The sequence below is a fragment of the Plutella xylostella genome, chromosome 25, assembly GCF_932276165.1.
Source record: "Plutella xylostella chromosome 25, ilPluXylo3.1, whole genome shotgun sequence".
NCBI lineage: Eukaryota > Metazoa > Arthropoda > Insecta > Lepidoptera > Plutellidae > Plutella > Plutella xylostella.
In genome coordinates this window covers 5994191-6019683 of record NC_064005.1, presented here as the reverse complement: position 1 = coordinate 6019683, position 25493 = coordinate 5994191, and the positions used below count along the sequence as shown (strand labels likewise).

Sequence of the window (25493 nt, the reverse complement as noted above, 5' to 3'; positions counted from 1 at the left end):
AACGAATGTAAAAAGTGTAAAACAGACCTGTGATTGGCGAGGTTATCCAGACAACCCTCGATGAACTTGATGCGTATAAACTTGTCCGTGCTGAAGCAGAGCAGCGCACACAGAGCCTTCTCCGCCTCTAGCGCGAGGCCTTCGGCTAGTTGCTCCTGGGGAGGGTAATGGGATTTTTAGAAAAGTAGTTTAGAGTCTCGTGCTTTATGTTTTATTCAATACCGTGTTAGCTCTTAAAATAGCCAACTTGAATTGGTTGTACCTGCTGAAGAACTGATAACTGGCTAGCTGCTGGTGGAGCCTGCTTTTCGAGAGGAGATCATGAACAAGCAAACATAGCAACAACAAGGCGTTCCACGCCTTTCAGCCTTCAGACTGACAACCTTAGAAAGCCATTAGAAGACCGAGTGTTAGGGTTCTTCAGCGGTGTGTCCACTTGACTGAAGATAACATAAGATTTATCTATCTAACAGCACTCACAGCAGTATGATCCTGCAGCAGGTCCCACAGCAGCGTGTGTCCCGGGCGGCACACGTCGTCCACGTTGAAGGGGGCCGCCTGCGGGGAGGGGGGGCGGCCGCGCGCGCCGCCCGCGTACTCTGTGAGGCATTGCGCCTGGAATAGGGAGGGTGGGTTTAGAGACGAAAAGGGGATTGTAGTATCTTAGGTACTGTAAGATGCGATATACCTAAGTATGTTACAGTTTGAAAATGTTACGAAAGTTTACCGAATGTTTGTTTAAGAATTAGTTTAATCTTTTGTGTAACAAGAAAAGTAAAACAGATGAATTTTACACTGCTTCAATTTTTAGGAGTAGCAGACATAGGCAAGTCAGGGATTGAATTGGTCAGCCAAGCTCGCAAACTCGTCCTCATAAAACGACAGTAAAAGTATGTGAGTAAAGAAAAAAGTAGCTACCGGAGTTCCATACGTAACTATATTTAATCCTATCATAACCAGACTTCTTCTACGTCATACCTGTGCAGCCAATCTGGCCAGTTCCTCTTCGCAAGCGGAGTCGTCCTCATCTAACGACGGCAGGTGTCGATGCGAGTGAGGGGACAGGGCTGACGATGCACTGCCTTCTTCCTCTTCACGACGCTTGTACGACTCCATTAGACGAAGTTCCATTAGCCTTCTGGTGGGAGGGGAATCAGGGTAAGTTATTTGTTTACTTACATGTACGTTTGTTCCAGATATCCTATGGCTTAAAATAAAAATACAAAAAATGTGAAAAAGCTCAGAGAAAGAACACAAAGACGGACTTATTTTCAAAAATAAATTTTAGGCAGCTGACCTTGGATTGGTGGTGAAAAATATGTAGGCGTAACATTACGAACGGGACATCAAAGGTATCCCCAGTTTTGACATTCCACATGTGCCTCCTAAATTGTGGTCAAGTCACGTGGATCGTAGTGTACCTGGCATCCACATTGTCGCAGAGAAGCTGGCAGTGCGCCGTGTCGCTTCCTGAAGACTCCTCCTCCACTTCTGAGACTGATTCCGCCAGCTCGGCCGTCTTCAGTTGTGCTGCTGCTGGATCAAAAATTGTTGTATTATTAATTTTTATTTTTATGAATATAAAATTGTATTTTCAAGTTTCGCCAATTTACATGGAAACAGTTTGGCAGAAAGCTGGAATCTAATGCTTGGGAATTAGCTATCTGAAGTCATCTGTGTCGCTTATCACACGACTAAACTTCTCGTGTCGTGCTAAGCCGACTATAATTCGAATCTGACTCTAAAATATTATATAGATCAAAATCACAATAAAACATATTATGGCTTCCTCAATCCGGACCATAGCATTTTAGGCAATGAAACAAAAAGTATGCCTCTTTAATCCAGACCCTAGCATTTGAGGTAATCCGGACGAAAAGGTAACAGGTTTACAGTTTAGTTTTCTATATATCATTACAAAAATAGTAAGTAAGTAGTAAGTCTCAATGGTACATAGACTCACGGAAGTGGCGCGTCTTGCCGGGCTTGTGGCGCTTCTTGTAGAGCTTCTTCTTGCGCGGGCGCAGCAGCTCCTCCGCGCCGCTGCTCGCGCTGCCGCTGCTGCCGGCGCGCGGCTTGCTGCGTCTGTAAAGGGTGAGGTTTTATCAATGAACTTCTTGAAGGGCTAGCACGGAGCGCATTTAAGACGTGACAAAAGTTATCCGTCGCGCTCGCTCTTGAGGCTGCGCGATGTGAGTGAGCGCGATGCAAAACTTATGTCACGTCTTAAATGCGCCCCGTGCTACTAGCCCTGGAGACAGGTCTATACCTATATACCCGAAATCGACATACTGAAAAAGTGCCATGAGTGGGATGTTACGTATTATGTACTTACTTTTGGCAAGACTTAAGTGTTGCACATTCTTTCTTAGCGAGTTCTTCGCCTTCACGAAGCCATTCTTGTTCAGCTGCAAAAAAAATGCAAATTAATCTCTTTGTCAAGATGAGTATCATGTTGGAACTTCTGAGGTATCACTACCACCACCAACCATCGCTGTTACATTGCTCATGTTGTAGGTACGATAGATATAATACTTACGGTGTTTGGCTTGCTTGCGCGGTGTCGGGCCCGCCTCCTCGCCCGATGTACTCAACTCCTCACACTAATAAACAAAACATAAATATTAACATAACATCAACACATGTTTAATCCTGACCAGTGGGAGGACTAGAGAGGGATGAACTGACTTTACCGTGTTTCAGAACTTTATTTGTAGGTTATTTATTTTTTGTTACATTAATAAATATCCACCAGTGTCCAGTGGTCAATAATTTTCCATTTTACTAGCTATACTTGCTCATGAAAATAAAGCCTCTCTACAACTGTATGATAGATAACTCTGACTTAACATTATTTATTTAATTCTTTATTGCACAAATATGAGATATAAGTGTACAAAAGGTGGACTTAATGCTAATTACTAGGAAACCTTAGACTCACCGGATCATCATCACTATTAGTCTGGTCCATGCTGACACTGGCCTCTGACGACGAGTTGTGGTGCGGCTTGCAGGAGGCCGGGGGGCGGAGCGCCTCCTCCCCTAGAGGGGGCGTGGCCAGCTCCGCCGCCGCCGCGCCGCGCGACCACATCGCGCGCATGAGTGCTGAGGCCAGGTAGAGGCTCTGTGGGTAGGGAGGTGATTGTACACTGTTAGTAATAAAAGATACTAAACTGACTGACCAACCTAACCTCATCGAAAATATGCTTCTAAGGAGAAACGTATTTTACAGTTAGGAATATATAGGCAACAATAGGATCTAATTATGATAGGTAGCTCTGTGTAAAGATTATACGAGAATAGCCGAAAGCACATATTGGGGTTCATTGGACGAAGTCATGCAGATGACTATTATTGGCTGATATACAACAACCAAAATCTTTTGTGTGCATTATAATACATTTTTAAAATAAGTATTGATCTGTGTAAATAAGGGAAGCCATCGAAACTAACCTGCTCAGTATGCTCCTTAGGTGGCAGCGCACACAGTAAGCTATACAGATGTGTGCACGGCTTCGGTGCCAATGCCCTGATGAACCCGGGCAGCAGGTCGTACACCTGCCGCCCGCAGTGCTTCAGCTGCGCTGCCGCCCAGATCAGCTCTATGTGCTCCGGTGAGATGCGGCCCTCCACCGCCAGGAACTTCAGGATCATGTGCGACTGCTTTATTACCTGCGGGGAAGGGGGAGGTTTGAGAACTGTTGAAGATGTGATGGTTATTCCTCTAGCTACAAAAGACGCAAGGAGCATCAGGGTCTTTACAGTTCTACTGCAGAAATGGTGGGAGGAAGATGAAGATGTGGTGTTTCCATTAACATCTTAAATATTAAATTGCAGTTCCTAGGATGTGATAGGAATTAATTAACCAACAGATAAAACAATAAACAGTAATTCATACTTACTTCAACATGCAAGTTGGGTCCAAACAGATGTTCAATGATGTTGTTATTAGTAAGCCACTGGGCCAGCTGTTGCCCAGCAAGCTCTGCGTCTGCGGCAGGCTCTCCAGCACACAGCTCGTTGTGGGCTGCGATGTGGGCATTGATCTGAGCGATGCCAGCCAGACGCATGGTCAGAGTGCTGCTGTTGAAGTACTTGAAGGCCAGCCCCAAGCCATCACCGTCAAAGGCTAGAGGTGCATCTAGAGGCTCCTTCGCTGCTCCCCACATGAAGTCTGTTGGTAAATAAGAAGTTGTATATTACTCTGTTTTATGTATGTGTGTAAAAGTGTGTTTTAAATAAATTTGGATTGAATAAATAGTAAATTACTTATATCTTACCTGCCATAGATTTCACTGCTGGTACTCTCAGGTCTTTATCTTCCAAATTGCACATGTACTTCAAGATCTTTGTTCTCAATGGCATGAACAGCTGCGCCACCGCCCTGAAGTTCAACCACAGCTTGAGGTTCCCCACAGCGGCCACAATGGCATGTGCCATAGACAACGGCAGAGACGCTGGGGTGGCATGCTCAAACACAGAGGTCATGGCGCAGACTCCACCCAGCTTGCAAAATAAACTGACATTTCTAAGTAAATATGCAGGAATTTCAGTGTCATGGAGATCACAATAAGAACTTAAGTTGGATATTTCTTGAGCTGTGAGGTCATCAAGTCTACTGAGGGCGGAGTGTTTGCAGGCTAAGTACAGCGGGAAGTTAAGTAAAAATATCTTTGAAACAATATGCAGGAGCTTTTCCTTCTGTTGCATTGGCCACACTTCTCCCTCTTCAGCTGTTGATGAAGAGGGTTTGTTGGTATCCCTCTGTTCTTCATCTTTCTTTTCTGGCTTTTCCTCCTGTAATGTTTTTGTGTCTGGTTCTTTAGGTGTAGGTACTTCATCTTTGCCTACACTAGTATTTTCTTCTAGTTTAGGAGCTGTTTTTTCATCTGGAGGTTTCGTCTCCTCTTTGCTAGCATTGTCATCAGGGGCTGGGGCCTTGGCTGCTTCAATCAAGTCATCTTTCAGTTGTTTCAATTGACACACTGACAGGCAGAGTATACTCTGCACAACCAGGTAGAATCTTTCAAAGTTCTTCACATCTCTGTAGCAGCACATGCATTGCCTGAATACAAGAATTACTTTATTACAATGTAACAGCAGTGTGAAAATGCTCACTAAAATACCTATCAAAAAGGAGAACTAGATGGAGGAAGATGTAACTAGCGTCTAATGGTTTGTTTTTGTTTATTTTTAGACAACACAATGCTGAAATTGTTAGTGCTCTACAGACTGAGGAAGTGTGCAAATTTCGTAAAACACAAGAAGAATATTTTGCTTGAATGTTTTGAAATAAGTACCGTACCTTTGTGGCCATGAAAGAATGTAGTTCAATACAGTTTCCAATTCAGATTGACTAATAGTCGGATATTGGGAGACATCGTCAGTTAATCTTGCTTCACCTGAAAATAACATTGAATTTACGATAGATATAGAAATAAAGATATCGCTGGTTTAATGTAGATTTAGCAAACCCATCATACAATTCATCTAATAGCGTTAATTCACAAAAATAATATAGAATTTCAAAATCGAAAGACAAAGTAACTTACAATTTAGTAAAAGCTGGGAAAACTCAGAGCAGACATCACACATTCTTATTATTTTGAGTTTAACGCGAGTGGAATACTATAGCAAATATTTCCCCTCTAATAATAGGAATGAGAAATGTATCATTATTGATATTTTTCATCACAGAAAACGAAGAACACGGCCTAAAATGTCATGGATTCCGTTCCATTCCACCTTTCCTCCACCATTGTTGTCAAAATGTCAAAATTGTCAAATCAAATGCAAACCATCACTGCGTTTAGTTTCAAATGGTTTCAAACATGATTTACATTTGAAAATGTTTTGATAATATATTATTTGTGCATTGTGATTGTGCAGAAAAATTAAAGTAACATTTTTTTTTTGATAACTTATGTATGTATAAAATAATAATGCAAGTTACTAATATTTTATAAATGAATCATAAAATATTCCTAAGAACCAAACATCGACACACTCAAGTTCTCAGAATAATAATGACAGTCTCAAATTCTTTGTTCAAGCACGAGTTTGTACATTACATTCGAATACAGATTAGGTATCTAGTCAATCTGATATATATTTCTCTGTGAGTATTTTGACAAATGACATAGACATATGTTTTTGACATTTTTGGTTTTGATTTTGATGTTTTTCCAATAGGATGGGTTGAATTTTTATCTAATATTATTGTGTCGTCTATAGTTAACATGGGTCAGCTATTATACTTTATTGCGTCTTTACATGTAGTTATATGTCCATTCACAAAAGTGGAAGAAAGTTTCAATATACAAGCCATTCACGACATTTTATATCATCGACTTAACCTATCACAGGTATAAAACAAAAATCTAATTTGGGATTCATAAATTGGCATTCGGCGGCCTATTTATTTGTGTATCATTTGTTGTAGTATGATCATAACGAGTTTCCTGGTGTGGTGCCTCGTACTTTCGTCGGGCCTTTATTAATATCTGGTGCAGCATCGCCGGCAGCCGCGATATTTCATTTGACTGGAGTAAATAAGTTTTGGATGCAATATGTTGGTATGTATTTCTGTTTATTCTATTCTACCTTACATACAAGATATTAATAACTGTAAGATTACTGCTAAATATTGGTGTAATGCTTAAAGACAGCCTTTAATAAGTTTTTTTTCTTTATATTTCAGTGCGTCTTACCTTAGCATTGTTCATAGTAGCAGCATGGAAGAGATTGCGGGACACCCTGCAGAAGCAGTACGGCCACAGTTTTGCGTGGTGGTACACTGCCATCACCATCACACAGTACCATTTCATGTTCTACATGAGCAGGCCACTCCCAAACATCATGGCTATGCCATTAGGTAACTTAATGTAATTCTTACTTTAATTATTCATTTTACCTTTGTCTGGGAGGTTTGGATGGAATCCTGAAACAACCTCTAATACTGATTAGAGTAAAAATACAGAGGAGAAAAATACACAGAAATACCTATAATTAATCTAGTATGCAATGAGCTTGCTTCTATTTTCATCAGCATAAGGCTTGAATATGGTAAGATTAAGATCATGTTAGTTACTTACAAAAACAATGTACTTACAAAACCCATTCTATTTCTTTACAGTGCTATTAGCATTTGAAGGATGGTTATCTGGGAAGTACAAACAATTTATAATATTGGCTGGAGCATCCATAATAATATTCCGATCAGAACTGGCTATGTTATTTGGATTGTTTGTGCTGATAGACCTGCAAGCGGGAAAACTGAATATACAGACGTAAGCAAAAAATATTTTTTTCCACACCTTACTAGTTTTCCTGTACCTTCTTTGTTGGATGGTAGAAAATGCTTTTAGCATTAAGCACACATTCTGTACATTTATTTCTTATACTTGTACAATAAAGAGATAAAAAATAAATAAAAATAATTATGCTAGAAACACTGAGACTACTTTTTTTTTATATTTAATTTAGAATTTTTGTTTCATCTTTTCTAATCTCTACCTTGAACTCACTGTTACAGATTATTAAAGGTGGCAATACCGGCTGGCGCAGGGTTGGTGGCACTCACAGTGTGTGTGGAGTCCATATTCTGGGGACGGCTGCTGTGGCCCGAGGCAGAGGTGTTCTGGTACAACACTGTGCTCAACAAGAGCTCAGACTGGGGTGTATCCTTTTTATAAATTTTACGGATAGATAAACAATCTTACCACGATTGCGAAACATGTTAAGGGTTGTCATTATCAAGTACCGATAAAAGTCTGGTCTGGTAAAAACATTGTCTCTTTTTTAAGGTAAAAAAAATAGCTTACCTACCTCAATCCACCTTACTGAGGCATTTAGTTAGTAATCAAAGTTTATTACATCATCCCTCAACCCCAAATTTACCTCAACTCTACCCCAGACATCCCCATTCCTCTGGTACTTCTACTCAGCCCTCCCCCGGGGCCTCGGGCCGAGCCTGGCCCTGATCCCCGTGGGTCTGTACCTGGACAAGCGCTTCGTACAGGTGGCGGCACCGGCGATCACCTACATACTGCTGTACTCCTTCCTGCCACATAAGGAGCTGAGGTTCATCATTTATGTGTTCCCGCTGCTTAACATGGCGTCTGCTGCTGCGTGCTCTTATATGTAAGTAACTGGATCTGATTATCAAATAGAGTTATTAACATTGTATTAATACTGCACCTCATACTATTGTAGGTAGAGCCTCACGTTTCGTTCATGTTATTTTATGCTGGCTAAATAACTAGCGGAATTCACTTTTAAATACTTTATAAAAAAGTGGTTTTAACTATAATACCATATCGACATTTACCAACCATATATCATTGTACTTGTAGTCTTTATGCTGTCACGTTTCCAATCTTCCTTCTTTTCCTCTCCAGCTACATCAGAAGATCGAAGGCTCCGATCTTCGAGCTGATGTTCTGGGGCGCCGTGGTGCTGATTGTGGGCAACCTGGTGCTGTCCACCGCGCTGGTCTCTGTGGCCGTCAAGAACTACCCCGGTGGAGCTGCTATACTCAAGTGAGATTTGTTTATGGTGTTTTGTAGACTACTTTTAAGTTGGCCAGATGTCTTTATGAAAATCTATGGTTACAGTCATTGCACGGTTCATGAGCCTCCCCTATCAAGTGTTCTTTATAAAATATTCGGCACGCCCTCATCAGCCAGTTATCAATATCACTATCCTTTACAATATCATAAAGTGTAATCTGTTGTCCAGGTTCCACAAGAACGTCCGCGACGAGCCGTACGCTCACGTGCACATCTGCAACCTGGCGGCGCAGACCGGCGTGACGCGCTTCACGCAGCTGCACGAGCCCGCCTGGCGCTACAGCAAGAACGAGTCTCTAACCACCGACCAGCTGATGCCCTACACGCACCTCCTCGTCGAGGCCAAGAGCAAGTACTCCTCGCAACTCAAGGACTTCTCCAAAACACACGTGATACTAGACAGCGCTGAAACATTCTCGCACATCACTATAAATACCAAGTTACTGCCGCCAGTCAAAATCAAAACCAGACCGGCTATATTCCTGCTTGAGCGGAAAGACTTCAGGGAGTATCCTAGAGGTCATGTCATTGAAAGCGATGAGGCGATGCCAGATCATGCGGAAGTAAATCAAGCGTCGGCAGAGGAGGTAGTTACTGAAGCGCCGCAAGTAGAGCCAGAGCCTGAATTGGTGAAAGAAAGCGAAGAAGTATTAGAGGGAGTAGAAGAAACTTACGACGAACCAGAACAAACTGTGCAGGAAGATTATCAAGAAGTAGCTGAAGAAATTAAACAGGACGAAGTGGAAGTGGTAGAACAAGAATTGGAAGAGGAAAAGTTCGTAAACGAAAATGAAATCGAAGACGATATAACAGTCGAGGAAAATGTAGATATTTCATCAGAGAAAATTAAGAAAGGCAAAAAGTATCTCAATGAATTGAAGGCGTCAAGACAAGAAAAGAAAAAGAAAGCAATTACTAAAATAAAATCTGAAACTCGTAAGGAAGTTGTGGCGTCAGCCAAAGAAAAGCTGAGAGAGTTGATGCGGCGTCGTAAACAAATGGCCGAGAAAGAAGTTGAAAATGACTTTGCAGAACCCACTTTAGACAAAGTTGAAATTGATGGCAGAGGTGATATACCAGAAGAACAGGTAACAGAACCACCAATAGATGTAAATGCGGCCGACGAAATCGTTGAACAAATAAATATAGAAGAAGCTCAAACACCCGAAGATATTGCTCAAACTAACCAAAACATAGATTCAATAGTAGAAGAGGTTATCGCTAGGCTTTTAGATAGGAGAATATATGATGATAAGACCAAGCCTGAAGACATAAGCCTAGAGGACAGGCATGTCATACAACAAATTGTTGAAGAAGTTATAGTTGAAAGAATGAATAAATCTGAAGTTTCATAAAACATATCATAGATTGTTACTAGGTATATACTAAAGTGTTTGTAATACGTATTGTGATCTCTCGATAACTGCTGAATCTTTGGCTTCACAGCAAACGGCTTGCCCAGTCAAAGAATTGCACTTTCAAAGTGGTTTTCGACAAAGCCAATCCGTTTAAAGCGCCATTTAGACTGCCGGTTTGTCATGTCCTTTGAAAGTAACTTGTGACTGTTTTCTTCCCCAATGCTATAAGCTCCCGAGTGCAAACAAAACAACCTAACCAATGTTAAAGACCCCCGATATACCAACACAAAAAATCGCATAACTTTTGAACGGCTAAGCCGATTTTTATAAACTATGGCAAAGAACACTCGGGTAGAATTATGATCCGAACAAAAACAAAACAGAAATCGATTCGGCCGTTTGTGAACTACGCTGCCACAGACACGTTAAACTTATAACACTCTTTTTTTCTCGGGGGTTAATTATTGTGTCTGATAGATAATTTGTACAATAATACTAATTATACTTGTTTTGTTGTATTCTAGCTCTAGCATATTTTGTAAACTTGCTTTTAAAGGTGTTGCATTTTTTTACAGTTTAATCATTTTAAGGTTTCATATTTAAATGTTATTTGTATTGTTGTAATTAAAATTTGTATTAGACCAGGGTACCTAGGTTGTCTAGTCAAAATTATTACTGTTTTCATGTGTTATGGTAATAAATTAAATCACCTACGACGGGTTATGTGTGTATTGAATGTTAATTACCTATGAATCACTAACTGAGACTTAACATATACTTAAGATAACATTTTAAATTCATTAATCATTATTGTTATGTAAACATATGTATAATATGAAAAAAAGAACTTTTTTGAAATCAAACGAAGTTTCTTTACCATAATCATTTAAACCATTTTATTTATCATGAAAATCAATACAATACTAAATACAATTAAAATAGTGATATATTTAAGACAATGTAAATAAAATTTAGTAAGTATTAAACAGAGAAATATTTAAATGAAACATAACACAAAAAAGGTTACAAAGCGGAGTTTTTAATATAAATATCGATCGACGGTGTTAATTGAGGAGTCTGCTGACACAACTTTGTATGTTACATCTATCTAACGACAGATAACCGTATTCTACTATATACTTCTATATAGCCGTATTGTTTTAAATAGACTTATATTTATGTATAAAATTGCTTAAATAGTAATAGTAGTGTTTATCCATTGTTAGATGTAATTTACACCGTTTTTAAGCACATTTTCTTAGACATTAAATTCCGTCCAACTAAGTAATTCATTATATTTTGGTTTATGAGCAAATACTAAAAATCTAGTCAGTCTACAAAGGCATACAGTTTACCAGGTACATATAGCAAATAAATATAGAGGTAGCTTTATGTAAGACAGAAAGACAATAATTATTGAATTAATGTTGGGACTATTAGAAATATATTCAACAGGTTATGAAAATTTACCTCAATATTCCTAGTAGTTCCAAAATGTTTGTAAATCGGCGCTATACACAAATTTCGACTCTGTATCAGTAAAAAATCGATATGTCTATTCACAAACTCTTTGCAAGGTCTATGAATACCGGGTCTACATAAACTATATTATATTTCGGACCATACTGGTTACTACGAAATATAAACCATAATAAAATACCAATCTAACTAAGTGGTCTCAATAGCAATAATCATTCATCCTATAAAATACATAGTACATTGTAATCCAAGAGGTAATTGAATTAATATATAACAACGACTATTAACTGTTACTATTGCACTACGAAAATTATTCAAATGAAGACAATAATAATTTGTAATGGTTGCAATAATTATGAAAATAGGAGAAATATTTATGATCATAATTCGTCATCTATTATGTAAACGGCACCACTGACTAGAACGGAATACTTGATTGAAATCTAAACAAATTAATTATTAGTCGGTTAAAATAGAAGTCAGGAACATCACAGAGTATAGAACACTTGTCTTTATATCGTCGAAAAATTACGTTATCAATTAACTTATAATAGGTACGGGTACGATAGGTACTGAATCTAATTATAGTAGAAGATTATAATTATATTTTAGGAATATTCTACTCATTTTTAAGTATTTTCTGCGTGTCACGCTTACGCTAGGAACTAGACTATCCTTAATCACTAGTTTTCCATGCTTTCAGCATCACATCAGATCCATCCTTAATTCTTTATGAGTATTGTCAGTTCATGACACAGGGCCACTATAAAATGTGTCTTTCTTTTTCCACATTAGGGCAGGATAGATATAAGAGAAAAAGAAACACATAGGTACTCTGAGCAACACACCTTGCTAAAAGCATGGTAAATAAAATTAAGAAAATATTTAAGATACTTAATTAATTGCAGAATAATTAGAAAAACATTTCACATAAACATAACCCATATTAGGGTTCTCATTTTAACTATTATAAAAATATCATAAGAAGTAAGCAAGCACATTTTCTCTTATTGATTGAAATACATATTATAAGTAAGTTAATTACAAATAAAGTTATGGAATATGAGCAAGGTCTGTTTTACAATGTTCGGATATAATTATTTTTAGTGATCAATACAAAACATGGATGAGCAATGCTGTGGATTTTATGTATATGTCAGTATTTAATCGAAGTCATGATTATCCTGCAGATACGACAACCAACCAATAGCCTATGCAGGACTTATACTTAAATGTGAAACAGAAAGATAATGATAAAATCAAACCAGTATCTTGCCATACTAGGTAAATATTGTACTGTCATTCCTGTAACCATAATCACTATTTAGCTTCTAGCCACAAATGCCATAGGCAAACATATCATGCATTAGCATACACCATACTCAATCATATTATCAGACTTATAAAGACAACAAGACCTCTGATTGGCAGAGCGTAAGCTGATTTTTGGACCGTCAAATCTGCGTATAAACTATAGTCTTTAACAAGGCGTCGGGTACGAGCGTAGCGATCTATCAATACGAATAGCGTGGCGGAGCCCCTATATTTAGTCATTGAAATGTCAACACATAGAACTGAGGCACAGTTTAAAACATCCGACCCAAAACTGGGGGTCTTATTAACAGCCCCTGTCACTTCGCCGCTAAAAAAAGAATCGGCTCTTCATACCCATAACCTAATCCTACATCCAATGTACATCCTAGGACCAACAGCAATAGCTTTACCACTACAACGTGTCTGATCCGAGTCTGGCGGGTTCACTGTCGGTCGGTGATCACAAGTCGAGGAGCACCTTCCAGTCGAAGCGGCCCGAGCTGGTGTTCATGGTGGGCGGGCACGGCGGCGACACCACCTGGCGGGAGTTATGGGAACATTAGAAAATGCCAATAAATACTCAGTTTACTTTAGAAAAAAGTTGTGATAAACGTAAATTTTAATCTGCGCAGAATGCACTAGTGGGTGCAGTGCTTATATTGGGCTCTAGACAGAAGGACCGCATTTCATAATTAACATCTGCAATCCAACGGCAAATTGCATTTCAGGTACAGTTTGCCCCCACCACAGCCAAACGCACAGCCGTCTGCAACTGAACTGCGAGAATCAGAAGTCGTAGAATTCCATGTATCAACCCGAAGGCTCGCTGGCGTCCACCTTTAGCAATATAATTATCATAAATTACAACTATACATAACTAACCTGCCACGGGTGGTCGCGCATGGCTCCGAGCGCGCAGTACGGCACTCGCCCCAGATGCTTCGACAGCTGGTAGGGCAGCGGGTCCTGCTCCTCATCGATGTTCTTCAACGCCACCACCATCATGTCCAGTGTGGCCGCGTGTCCGACGAATAGGGTGTTACCACCTATAAGGTGAATTGTGCTTATATTCGTTGTATAAATGGTAATAAATTACCTATGTGGAGTATGGGGATGAAGAAAAGATCTATGTTCTCCTGAATTGACGACGATAATCTTCAGGTAGATATCCCACCACTTAAACAGATTATATACACCTGCGTATTAGTTGCATGTAGTGCGCAAATGTTTTCCATCTACATAAGAGCATTTTCTGTTCCATCAGAGGATGGATGGAGGCCGAAGAAGCTTGTTGTGGCGCCCCTTGATAGGGCCTGGATACCAGCAGTGGACGATTGCTGGCTGATGATGATACATTGGAACATAAAGTAAAGAAGCTGCGATCTGCTTTAGTTAGAATTATGAACAACAGACATAATTCTACTACTCTTCAAAAGGCACGGACATAAAGTCTGTGGAGTGATAATAATTTATTAAAAAAAAAAAAAAAAAACAAAACAACAGACATACCTTCCGCCTCAGTATCCCTCACGGCGCCCTGCATGGCCGTCTTGCCGCGGATGTAGTAGTCGTCCAGCGTCTCCGGACTCTCTAGGTCGATCTCTACGTACGGCTTGTAACTAGAAAAGCGGATAGTGAAATTATAATGTTATAAGAACAGGTTGTCTGGACGGAATAGCTTTTAGGCTATATGTTCCCAAGCAGGTTAACCCTTGATAAAGGCTACGGTTATGCAACTTATTGTTGACCAGTAAAGATGAGCAAACAGATATATATGTACGTCATTGGCCTAAGGTTCTTATTACGGCCAATCAGACCAAGTATTCTATGCACATCGTAGTATTGATACTCATGTTTATTTAAATCATAATCAGGCTAGGCACATCGGGAGGTGTTGCCTCCGTGGCGGCCAGCGAACGACTGCGCTGACGGCCTCTGCCCTATTTTATTTTATTTTCTTTATTGGAGAACAAACAGAAGCAAACACATAGTAAGATTTCTATAAATTAAATAAAATTATCTAGGTGAATTTACCTCCTGGGACATTCTCACTAAGAAATCTATTACAAACATGAACTCTATAACATTTTAAAAATAATACAAAAACTTTTTAAAGAAAGAAAAACGATTTTAAACTAACATGCATAAAATATCCCTAGTTATTTACAAGGACTTAGGCTATGATACATAACAAAATTATAAGCCTCGCAAACACTGTATACAAAAACAAAAATAAATGTATATAATACAAATTTAATATACTATTCATAATAATATATAGACAACAATCTTATTATACCACCACGGCAATATTAATACTTATAGGTTTTTAAAAAAATAATAATAATAAAAAAATAAAAATGTGTGCAATTCATAAAAATTTTACAATCAATAAAAAATTACTCAGATGACGACAGAACATTAAGGACATTTGTTTTGAACTGGTTGCGCGAATTACAGAATAAATCAACCGAGAGCAGGCGTTTGTTATAAGTGTCACAGATGCGTCGCAGAGGCGCGCGAATACCGGCGTTAGATGCTGGAGGGACTGAGAACAACGACTGAGAACGAGTTCGGATAGAGGGGACCCTGAATTTAATCGAGCTCAGTAGATCAGGACAGTTGTATTTTCCCCTGCAAATACAGTACAAAGAAATAGCGTCAGAGAGAATACGACGGTTCTCTAATGTGGGCATATTGTAGAGTTCTAGTAAACTCACATAGGACATCCTGCAGCCTGCCATTCTGTAGTGTAGAGCGCGGAGAAATTTCTTTTGAATCATTTCGATTTGTTTAATATAAACCGCGTATAGAGGATTCCATATAACATTCCATATGGGCTTTTATAGGGAAAAGTCAGGTTACCCTTACGTGCACACTGACCGTTACTGATGATAGATGGTTAGATGATAGTAACTTGAACATGCAATTTGAGCATGAGACTCATGACACTCTGGCCAACCAGAATGTCATAAAAGTTTTTTACATGGATTTTTTTCCAGCATTCATGAGCCTGACAACCAAGAAGAAGATAAACAATAAACATGCTCACTTGAGGTCAACGTTGAACCCGGCCTTGTGTAGCTCTAGCGGCGTCATGAAGGGAGGCATCGGCCCCTTGCTGAGATGCCACATCTTGTACTCGAACAGGCCCGGCTCCACGCGGATCTTCACTGACGGGTCCGCTTGCATGCCTGGAGCAATTAAGAAAGACTAGTGATTGTAGTTATGTGGGTAGGATGGTAGGGGCGGATGTCCATCGCAAATATGGTTTCTATTGATTTTTATAAACAAAATCAGCTTTGTGACCGATTAGGTACCCAGTACCCATTAAAATGCAACAGTTATTGTTGAATAGTTTTGCTGCTATAAAAACACTTTTTTTAACAACATAGTATAAGAGTAAATGGACAGCGAAAACCGCTTGCGAGTCACCTGTGACTACCCCTTTGGGGATTAGTCGTCAGCATATGGAAGTGTTTCTGTTGCCATTCGAGCGGTGAAAATTAAACGTGAATTTGTATGGTAGTTTATCGCAATTACCACTAGGTGGCGACTCTTCCGCACCATACAAACAAAGCCACGCTCACTGTCCACTCCCCAACGGCGTTCCACCAACACTCCTCATACCGTACCTTCTAGGAACCCCTGCGCGGTCTCCACGGCGCGGTAGGCGCAGGACGCGTACACGTGGCGCACGGAGACCCCCGCCAGCCGCATGCCCTCGCCCACCAGATAGGCTTGCAGCTTGCCCACCCGGGTGAGGGGGGAGTCGCGAGCGTACGCCTCTTTGCCGCCCGCCCTGGGGGATATAGAATAGAATATATCTTTATTGGTTACCACAAATATTAAAATATACAAAAATACTTATAAACGATATAGTCAGTGTTAGATAAAGTTTTTTTTTTATTAGTGGCGTCAAAGATGGAATTTATATGGTGAACCATTAGGTAGGTAAGGTTTAAATATAATGGCTGCCAAGAAACAATATAAAAGTGGCGGCCACCAGATTCATGCGTCCTGCATGTATATCTGTCAACACTAGGGATACGTACTACTATTTATGTAACGCCGCCATTTTAATATTGTTTCTTTATCTGCGCGCGTAATACTTTTAAACTAACGTTTCTGTGCAAGCTACGCATCGCGTTTGAATTCCGGGATAGTATATAGTGATAGATAAGTATGACCGATACGTTACCCCGGGCGGAAAAGCAGACATAATATACTGTGTCGGTAGAAATTAAAATTTAAATATTCTTTATCTGACGTAAAATATTACATCTATTTGGCTATTTTTTTTTCATATCAGTCTACTACCATTTCATAAGTCAGTCAACAAACGTACCTTTCGCCAAGCGTAAGCGGCATATTCAGATCCTTCCGCACGTAGGTGTCATTCTCGAAGCAGAACGGCACCCACGCGCCGTACGTGAGGTCCACGCGCTCGCCGTGCCTCATCACGAGGTGCCAGCGCCGCCCCGACCCGGCGTCGGCGTCGCCCGTCTCCTGGGGGTGAGTTGTGGTTGAATGATATGTGGGGTCATTTTACACACGGTCATCTGACCCTGTACTAGACAGAGCGTGTAATAATAATAATAATAATAAATTTATTTATTCCAGGTCATAACCCATATTTTTGATTAAATAACATTAACATTAATAATTATTTATAAAGCAAGATTACTAATAAATTATATAAAATTAATTTACATTTTACCTATAAATACAGTCATAATTCATTTCATATTAAACATTATTTTACATGCAGTTATCACACAATAATTGAAAAGTCAGTTTGAGCCAGTTGTCAGTCATGGTGAGTGTGTTTGTAGTCGCCTCCAGACTTCATGGACGGGGCTCGCCTGCCAGCTTCCGGCCGCGCGCACCACGGTGTTGCAGGACCGGCGCAGGCGCTCCGCCGCGCCCGCCGTGGTGTGGCGCATCAGCGCCGCCCAGCCGTGCACGCGCCCGGCCGCGAACATCTCCGACGCGCTGCACCAGGGGGGCAGGCGGTGCAGTATCCGCCATGCATTGTTGTACTGCACGCGGACTCGATTGTATGCTGCCTTCGTATAGTGGCACCAGAGCTCAGCCGTGTACAGGTTGTAGCAGAACGTGGTGAACAGCAGGCGCTTCACCTCCACGCTGCAGCGCTGGAAGCGGCGCGCCAGCATGTTGGCTTTGACGCTGATAGCCCTGCGCTGTCTCTCGATGTCGGCTTCGTCGCGAAGCTTGTCGTCAATTAGGTGTCCGAGATATTTAACTTGGCTGACCTTTGCCAGAGCTGCCCCATTGAGATGTAGGGGGGGATTTTCGGCAGGAGTGTTAGAGGACTCGAACACCATGTACACAGATTTGCTTGCGTTGTACAGCATGTTATGTGATTCTGCATAGTCTTCGCAGATTTTTAGCATAAGCCTCATGGCGGATACCGAGGGCGCCAAGAGCACCATGTCGTCTGCGTAGCTTGCATGGTTCACACATAGTCCATCCATGTAGCAGCCAACACCGGACTCCGCCAGCCTGCTGCTCAGCTCATCCATGTACACGTTGAACATCACTGGAGAGCTGGATCCTCCCTGTCTCACCCCACAGTACAGCTTTTCAGGTTTGGAGTACTCGCCGTTCCATCTCACGGAGTTCGTCTGCTGTTGGTGCCATTTCACTAGAACTCTCACAAGGATCTCCGGCATTCCTCTTTCGCGAAGTTTATCCCAGAGCAGAGTGTGAGAGACACGGTCGAAAGCCTTGCTAAGGTCCAGGTAGCAGGCTATAACAGATGTGTTTCTGTGCTTGTAGTAATGAGCTATTTGCTTGACTACGTATATAGCTGTTGTTGTCGACGAGTTACTCTTGAACCCCATCTGATGATCACTGCTATAGAGGTATTTCTCAGATAGAGAGTGAATCACTTTTTCTAGCAGTCGTGCTATAATAGGTGCGAGGGCAATCGGACGGTAGTTGTTGGAGTTGGATATGTCCTTCTGTTTGTCTTTGCATATGGGCACTACGACTGTCCGAGTAAGTTAAATTGGTAGGTGTTCCAGTTTTATTATCGCTCTAAACAGGTTACACAGGATGACACACAAGGGGCGCCCAAGAGTTTTCAGATCAGTAATATGGGCATCGGGAAGCTGATATATCTACACACCACTATTAACACCCAAGACGCGAGTGCAAAAATAAATATTTGTCTTTAAAAAAATATCTGCCCGGCCGGGAATCGAACCCGGGAAATTTGTTAAGCAGCCAGAGTCACTAACCACTACACCATTCGGTAGCGGAAAGGTTTGATAGTTACTAGCACCAAAAAATTGGCGCCACCACCACCGACCACCACTATGTAATCGACATTAAAACCCAATTATTCCAATAAAACTTTAATAATTAAGTATAAGAACAGAACTCACTGTAGGTGTCTTGGCGACTATGGTAGCGTCCCCGTTGCCAGTGCCGTTGTGCTCCTCCGACTTCCAGTTGATGCTAGTACCTAAGGAAGAAGCAAGTCATCAGCATAAGCATAAAATGTATCAATCATCAAAGTTAATAAATAAAATATCAAACCTTGTGTAATGTCGAGAAGGCCGCCAGTTTTCTTCTGCTCGATGACCGCGTTCCAGTACTTCTTCCAGTCCCCGTAGGCCTCCTCTGACTTCTCGAAGCCCAGCTTGTCGGCGTCCTCGTGGGGGAAGCTTGTTGCCATCTCGCCGTCAGTCGTCGAGTCCGACTCAGACTTCGAGTCAGAACCTGGCAACACAGACCAGCAAATTAAAAACAAAACAAAATTCAAATTTCGAACCATTTGGACGAAGGACGCAGCTGGATGCAACGGACGACCGACAATGCAGGGAGGCTATCGATTCGATTTAATTTATACGACACTTTGTTCAAATATGGACCAACCATTTCTTCTTCTGACCGTCGAATTAAGTCAATATTTTGAGTCTGCGAGCGATTAAACGAGAAAAGTACACAAAGTCTTCTTGCTCTTGAATGATAAGCAGCTATCCAGCCTCTTACCTATATCTATTATTATTAGAAGATCCACAAACACGTTTAACCCGTGCGATAGCGGCCGTCACATAACTGATAACTATTGTAATACATGCGCGGGAGCAAAGTTCAGGTAACTTTACAATTCGCGTTAGAATAAAACACATAGTCCATGTTGAAAAGACATAGTACATGTCGAGTAAGATTCAAATCTGTATTTTCAAATAGGTATAATTAAACCCTTTACTAAATATACCTACAAAACACCAAAAGTGATTCTGGTTATGAAGATACAATTTTGATTCTGTGGTAACAACATATAAAAACTTAAGTCATAATTAACTCTTACCTTTAGGTAACAAAGAAAGTTATACTTCCTTTAGCTTTGAATTTTAGTTACTATAGAAAGTCGGCCCTATTGTCCCTGCGCCCTAGATCAACACGGAACGCTGGCACAGTTTTGATAAAAATATTTATTTTAGAAAATAGATCCACGTGTAATGTCGCTGATAAAAGTCGTGAGACTCCTGAGCGTCCTAACACTTGACTCAGACAACCTTGTAAAACATGTATGCAAATATACTAATCCAAATAGACACGCGATAATCGTTACCGCTGCCGAAAATACGATGCTTTGCATGATAATCAATAATACTTATTGTTGATTTATGGTTTAAGTCGCCGATAGGTTTAGTTCTTAAATCCTGCAAGTTGAAGTGGTATCATACATCTAACGACGAGCCAATGACCGTTGGGATGATGAAACGTACAACAAGATCTGGAGTGATGACCACGAATAGGCAAACATAACGTGGGAGACCCTTCAGCCCAGACTTACGACTTTAGATACGTACCTGGTAGCTGGATGAAAGTCGAAGGCAGTGTTGCGGCTCTTCTTAAGATAGGCCTAATTTCCAGCCGTGAACGACTATCAAAACGGCACTTTTTCGTCTGTTTTGTGGTCTAGCAGGCATAAGTGCCACTTCGAAAGTATTACAGTAAAGAAACTTGTTAAGATGCTTACAGTTGTTATGTCCGAGTGAGATGGCGCGGTGCAGCGTCCACGCGTCCGCCTCTGCCGTCCTCTGGGTGTACACCGCAGGAAGGTAGCCCGTCACACCTGCAACAAGGTGCAAAGGTAGGTAAATAGGTAAAAGTTTAAGTAACGGTGTCCTTAGACCAACTTTGGAATACATAGTGAGGGGGGTCAGGTTTATCTGCCCCTTACTGTACATCATCATCATCATCATCACGACCCATCAGGTCCCCACTGCTGGGGCGCGGGTCTCCTTCCAATGAAGGAAGGGCCTTTTAGCCCTAGTACAAATGAGAGAAAGAGGTAAAATGAAAAATATACAGTAAGTTAATGGACATATTTGTTCCTGTTCTGTAGGTACTAAATACACAGCTACTGTATCTGCTACTATTTAAACAAGTGTGTTTGCCTCAGTAATCTTGATCAACACACAGTTTTACCTAACATAAGACGTATTCAAAAGTAAGGGATGTATTATGTAGGTACTTATATAGTTTTTGTGTATTTTATACAATTTGAGTTAGGTAAGTATATCACGATATTCACGATAGACTAATGACTAATGGATACTTTTTTACCTTTTTCCAAAAAAAACACCAGAGTGACCCCTTTTGGGCTTACTTTATAACACCAAATAATTTTAATATACCTATATATGTACTTATATCACAAAACTAAAGAGTATGGTAAACTACAGATGCCTACAGTAAATATACCTACTTGAACAAATGTAAACAAAGAACTAACCTAAAAACTCTTTGGCGAAAACAAACTGGCGACACTTTATAATATTAGTTAACAACACAGCCATTTCAGGACACACTTTCTCAAACACTTTACAGCAAAAACACAGTAAAATTTCAGGTTTCAGATTTTATAAAACCTAAAACTTTCGCGCGCGCTAAGAAAATCCAACAATAGGTATAAGTAACGTTGCCAATAACCGGCTTTGCATTGCCGTTATCAGAAACTAAACACTGCAGTGGCCTAATACTGGCGATTATGAACCGTTATCTCAGCATTCAGAACAACACTGTTATCAGCTGATAACAGCTGAGATTGTAGACACGCAACCTTGACCCTTGAGGTGTGAATAGACTTGTTGCTAGCAACTCCGCTACGTCACAACTGCTTATAGATTTACCGCCTATGACGTCTTTCGCAGTCTCCGTGCCAGACAAATGACAATCATGAATTTACGCATACCTATGTTCAGTGTAGCACACATAAAAATGTATTTCTTGAATAAATTATAAATTGAATAGCCAGATGGTTAGGCTACGTTGTTCGTTAAGGTAGCGGGGAGGCAGTAGTTTAGTTAAGTACCTACCGTACTTATGGGCACAATATTTTTCTTAGCGTGTCGGTGATAAACATTAGAGCTGAACTAGAGTTCTGCTGATAATGATTAGAGCTGAAGAACCGTGGCGAGAGGAGAGGACAGTCAGATCAGTTGTCACCGTCGTTTACTGACTAGGGTCCTCTAGGGTGCACCAGACTAGGTACAATTGTTACGTCACTCTGGTAGGCACCGTGAAGACGATTGCCTACACCTATAGGCAAGTGTTACGTCGACGAAATTGCTCACCTATCAGCCACTACTAACTAAGGTGTGACAAAAACAGCACTGCAATGAGGTGTGTGTAAAAGATACAGCATACCTGTTAGCCAAGAAGTCCCCTGAACCCAGCCGTCGGGAGAGCTCTCTATCTCTTTCTCGTCTACGTAGATGTAGTCACCGATCACCAGTTCCAACTCATCACTTTCCTTCGGGGCGTAGTCTTGTGTCACTTTATGTACCTGCCAATGAGAGATAACGTGTGATTGTGAATAGTTTTAAATCTAGGCGAGAGATAAAGCACATGAAAAAATATCTTTACATAATTTGATAAAGTAATTTTGTTACTCAGCATATTTTTTCACACTACTAGGAAGAGTTTTTTTTTACTGCATCTGGCCCATATTTTATCTGGAAACTGATGGGGCCTAGGGTCCTGACTATGATGATGATAGGATAAGCCCTAAGCTAATAAATGAGTGGACTGTATTTTATGGTATGGAATAATTTAATGTCTGGTTTACAATGGTTGTATGTATGTATGAAAAGATCGTGCGTCCGAAAGGTAAGAGGGTAAGAGGGTCCGGACAACCGAAGATGACGCATTTATACGTGGTGTCGCTGCTCCCCGCGCTCCTCCTCTTGCACCGATGTTGCCAGCTTCAGTAGCCGCAACAGAAACCAATGATCGAATTAAATTGACTGATTAAGATCAGAGTATCATTGGTCAGCAGTCCAATTAAGTTTCATTTCTAATCTTCCTCACATATAAATATAAGTCATATAATAAGAAGCATGTAGAGATGGCATTTAATTAGGTCCCCTGAGGGGTGATGCGTTGGGAGGTTGGTTATGTCTCAAAATCACGTGACGCCATTGGCGCGCGCTATACCGTTCCGCCGCTATTGGTCTATCTATTACACCAATAAGACGCCTAAAATCCCCTCTCATCATTCATTAATCAATACAACATGCACCTTTATTTTGGTCAATTTGTGTACCTCATGATTAGCAAATCTGGGATCCCTGGAGTAGAGGCGCAGCTCCCAGGCGGAGTGGTCGAGTGGGGGTAGCGCTTCCACCAGTGACTTCAGTGTGTCGAAGGCAGCCACACTGAAGTGGTATGCCAGGGTTATGTGCAGAGACTTGACATGAGGTTCCAGGCTTATTGCTGTGGATATTTGATGGTGTAAGTTTACTTTGTCGTGTATTTATGCAGGCTTTTAAGGCAGTGATACGAACGAAATTTAGAAAATTTAAAACATTTTAGAAATAAAATAAATGTAGTTATGTCTGGCAATTCATAAAGATAGGATGTCAGAATGGTTCAGTATTGCTGAAAATGCCTACTGATGCAACATAAATGCATAAAATATACCTATTTTACAAAAAAAGTTTTATAGCATACATTTCTACCAAGATATTCTTCCCTAATAAATTCATTGTTATTATGAGTAAGTACACAAATATAATATAAATTCATATTTACCTTATCACTAATTACATAAGATATCGAGCTCTTCAATAATATTAGCACAATCTACTAAGCATGCTGAAAACAAACGCATAATCAAGTCAAATTATAAATAAAGGAAAATTATAAGTAATTAAATAAAGCGCCAGAGAATGTTGTTAGTAATTCTTACATTTGATGGGTTTTTCCTGTGCCATAGTACACCAAGGAAAGCAAGTGCCCAATGCGTCCAAATGCTCATAGGTGTCCATAGATACCCCTACTGGCAAAACAAACATAGGTATTTGTTAGTGGGATGATATACTTAATACTTATGCATAAATAATACCAGAATTTAATTTTAAGGTACCATCACCATATAAATACAGGTATAAATAAGTATGTATATCATAAAAATATTGTGTAGGTGTATTGTTGTATACTTATTAAATACCATAATTGAATATACTGATAAATTGTGATCTAAAATGTATGAAACATTAAAATATTGAAGTGATGATCTAGAGTTCTAGAGAATAGCAATGCTCATATTCAGACAGCAGGAACTAATCTTAATGCTCAGCTGTATAACCACAGAGACCATGAAAATTTTCTGAATGCAATATTCATGAGAATATTTTCATTTCTTTTAAGATTTTATTGTTTTTGTATATAAAATTTTTGGCTGTCTTCAACAAATTCTCAAGCTTATACTTACAAGCAGAAGATACATCTTTAACAAAATGGAGAGCAATTTTCTTCAAATAATCAGCATGTTCTTCGTTCACAAACAGTCCCATGAAGTTGTGTGACAAGTACGGCTCCAGCTTCAGTGGACTAGTGGGTGCGTCGCCGACTGACTCCACTACATGCTTCACAGCCTTGCCCAGCTGCAATGATGCCTCATCGGGAGCCTAAACAATAAAAAACATTTATATTCATCAGGAGCCTAGAAAGTAATCATCTTTTTTATTTGATAATTTTGTCAAAGGGCATAATGGGGATTTTCTATACGCTGTATGTTATACAAGAATGAAAGCTCTAATTTAATTCACACATCAGCATATTAGTGTCCATAACATGGGTGTTTGTTTATTTATAAATTCATAACTCAATAAACTGTAATCCAATTACAAGACAGTACCAAGAACACATAAGATAACTTCTAAATACATGAAATCTTGTTTACTGTATATTCATAAAAATAAAAATCTCACCTTAAAAAATGACACCAGAGTAATATGTGGTGGGAAGTTATGGGCACCGTTCCAGCCACCAATACTCTTAGACTTCTCCCAGAAGTCGTGTAGCTGGCTGAGCAGCGGGCCGGTGGGGCAGGCGTACAGGATGTACTCCCGGGGCACGTCCGTGTCGATGAAAGCGTCGTTCACATGAGTCAGCAGCCAGTCTGAAGCCAGTTGCACGCTACGGTTTCCCGTCGCCGCTAATGCCTTCAATCTGAATGTAACCAAAATAAAATATCTCAGCATACAGCAACCTAATAAGGTTTAAAGATTTAAGAGGTTTTGCATCGACTACTTACGCTCGATGCCGTGGAAAGCCCATCTGAAGTAGTATTTGAAGTGGAGAAGCATCTTGTTTAGATCCTTTACTCGAAGTGGAAATCTTTCGCGGCGGAAGATTGGACATCTTCACGCAAATGTAATTGTTATGTGAAAGAGCACGTCGCATAAACTCCTTTTCAAACACAGTCACATAAAATTAAAAT

The 25493-nt window shown here is 40.3% G+C and overlaps 3 protein-coding genes across 4 annotated transcripts in view; 1 reads left to right on the top strand and 2 right to left on the bottom strand.

Annotated features, from left to right (window-relative positions):
- The window catches only part of LOC105380450 (ubiquitin carboxyl-terminal hydrolase puf), a 43835-nt gene extending 38016 nt beyond the window's left edge, over positions 1 to 5819 (bottom strand). The window contains exons 1-13 of the mRNA XM_048630404.1: positions 5553 to 5819; positions 5306 to 5402; positions 4281 to 5065; positions 3903 to 4174; positions 3454 to 3672; positions 2942 to 3124; positions 2540 to 2603; positions 2336 to 2408; positions 1964 to 2085; positions 1422 to 1536; positions 979 to 1138; positions 481 to 615; positions 28 to 155 (exon numbers count right to left, since the gene is read on the bottom strand). Coding sequence (XP_048486361.1) covers positions 28 to 155; positions 481 to 615; positions 979 to 1138; positions 1422 to 1536; positions 1964 to 2085; positions 2336 to 2408; positions 2540 to 2603; positions 2942 to 3124; positions 3454 to 3672; positions 3903 to 4174; positions 4281 to 5065; positions 5306 to 5402; positions 5553 to 5595 — 2396 coding nt within the window. The 5' untranslated portion in view covers positions 5596 to 5819. The remainder of the gene's footprint in view (positions 1 to 27; positions 156 to 480; positions 616 to 978; positions 1139 to 1421; positions 1537 to 1963; positions 2086 to 2335; positions 2409 to 2539; positions 2604 to 2941; positions 3125 to 3453; positions 3673 to 3902; positions 4175 to 4280; positions 5066 to 5305; positions 5403 to 5552) is intronic.
- A 334-nt stretch (positions 5820 to 6153) lies between these two features.
- On the top strand, positions 6154 to 10651 carry LOC105392967 (dol-P-Man:Man(7)GlcNAc(2)-PP-Dol alpha-1,6-mannosyltransferase). The gene is made up of 8 exons (XM_011564660.3): positions 6154 to 6365; positions 6443 to 6575; positions 6701 to 6874; positions 7136 to 7289; positions 7535 to 7679; positions 7916 to 8142; positions 8400 to 8540; positions 8740 to 10651. Exons 1-8 carry the CDS (start codon positions 6240 to 6242, stop codon positions 9923 to 9925), a joined length of 2286 nt encoding a protein of 761 aa, XP_011562962.3. The 5' UTR covers positions 6154 to 6239; the 3' UTR covers positions 9926 to 10651.
- Positions 10652 to 11186: 535 nt separating this feature from the next.
- LOC105392975 (protein UBASH3A homolog) lies at positions 11187 to 25269 on the bottom strand. Of its 2 annotated transcripts, XM_048630266.1 has the most exons (14): positions 24982 to 25269; positions 24483 to 24678; positions 23958 to 24047; positions 23313 to 23482; positions 22415 to 22553; positions 20742 to 20837; positions 19289 to 19471; positions 19135 to 19214; positions 17070 to 17230; positions 16357 to 16523; positions 15774 to 15915; positions 14231 to 14340; positions 13604 to 13767; positions 11187 to 13259 (listed from the first exon to the last, which is right to left on the bottom strand). In XM_048630266.1, exons 1-14 carry the CDS (start codon positions 25252 to 25254, stop codon positions 13182 to 13184), a joined length of 2049 nt encoding a protein of 682 aa, XP_048486223.1. In that variant the 5' UTR covers positions 25255 to 25269; the 3' UTR covers positions 11187 to 13181. The 2 variants fall into 2 exon arrangements, with proteins under 2 accessions (XP_048486223.1, XP_048486224.1); XM_048630267.1 differs by lacking the exon at positions 23958 to 24047.
- Between the last annotated feature and the right edge of the window lie 224 nt (positions 25270 to 25493).

Excerpts from the sequence above, each read along its gene's own strand:
- LOC105392975 (XM_048630266.1), bottom strand. The coding sequence starts at position 25,254 with ATGCTGAGATATTTTATTTTGGTTACATTCAGATTGAAGGCATTAGCG. Across the intron at positions 19,472-20,741 it reads CTCACTCGGACATAACAACT|GTTCTGACTCGAAGTCTGAG; the intron begins GTAAGCATCTTA and ends CTGTGTTGCCAG. Across the intron at positions 19,215-19,288 it reads CCTTCTCGACATTACACAAG|GTACTAGCATCAACTGGAAG; the intron begins GTTTGATATTTT and ends CTTCTTCCTTAG.
- LOC105392967 (XM_011564660.3), top strand. The coding sequence starts at position 6,240 with ATGGGTCAGCTATTATACTTTATTGCGTCTTTACATGTAGTTATATGT. Across the intron at positions 7,290-7,534 it reads GGAAAACTGAATATACAGAC|ATTATTAAAGGTGGCAATAC; the intron begins GTAAGCAAAAAA and ends TCACTGTTACAG. Across the intron at positions 7,680-7,915 it reads ACAAGAGCTCAGACTGGGGT|ACATCCCCATTCCTCTGGTA; the intron begins GTATCCTTTTTA and ends ACTCTACCCCAG.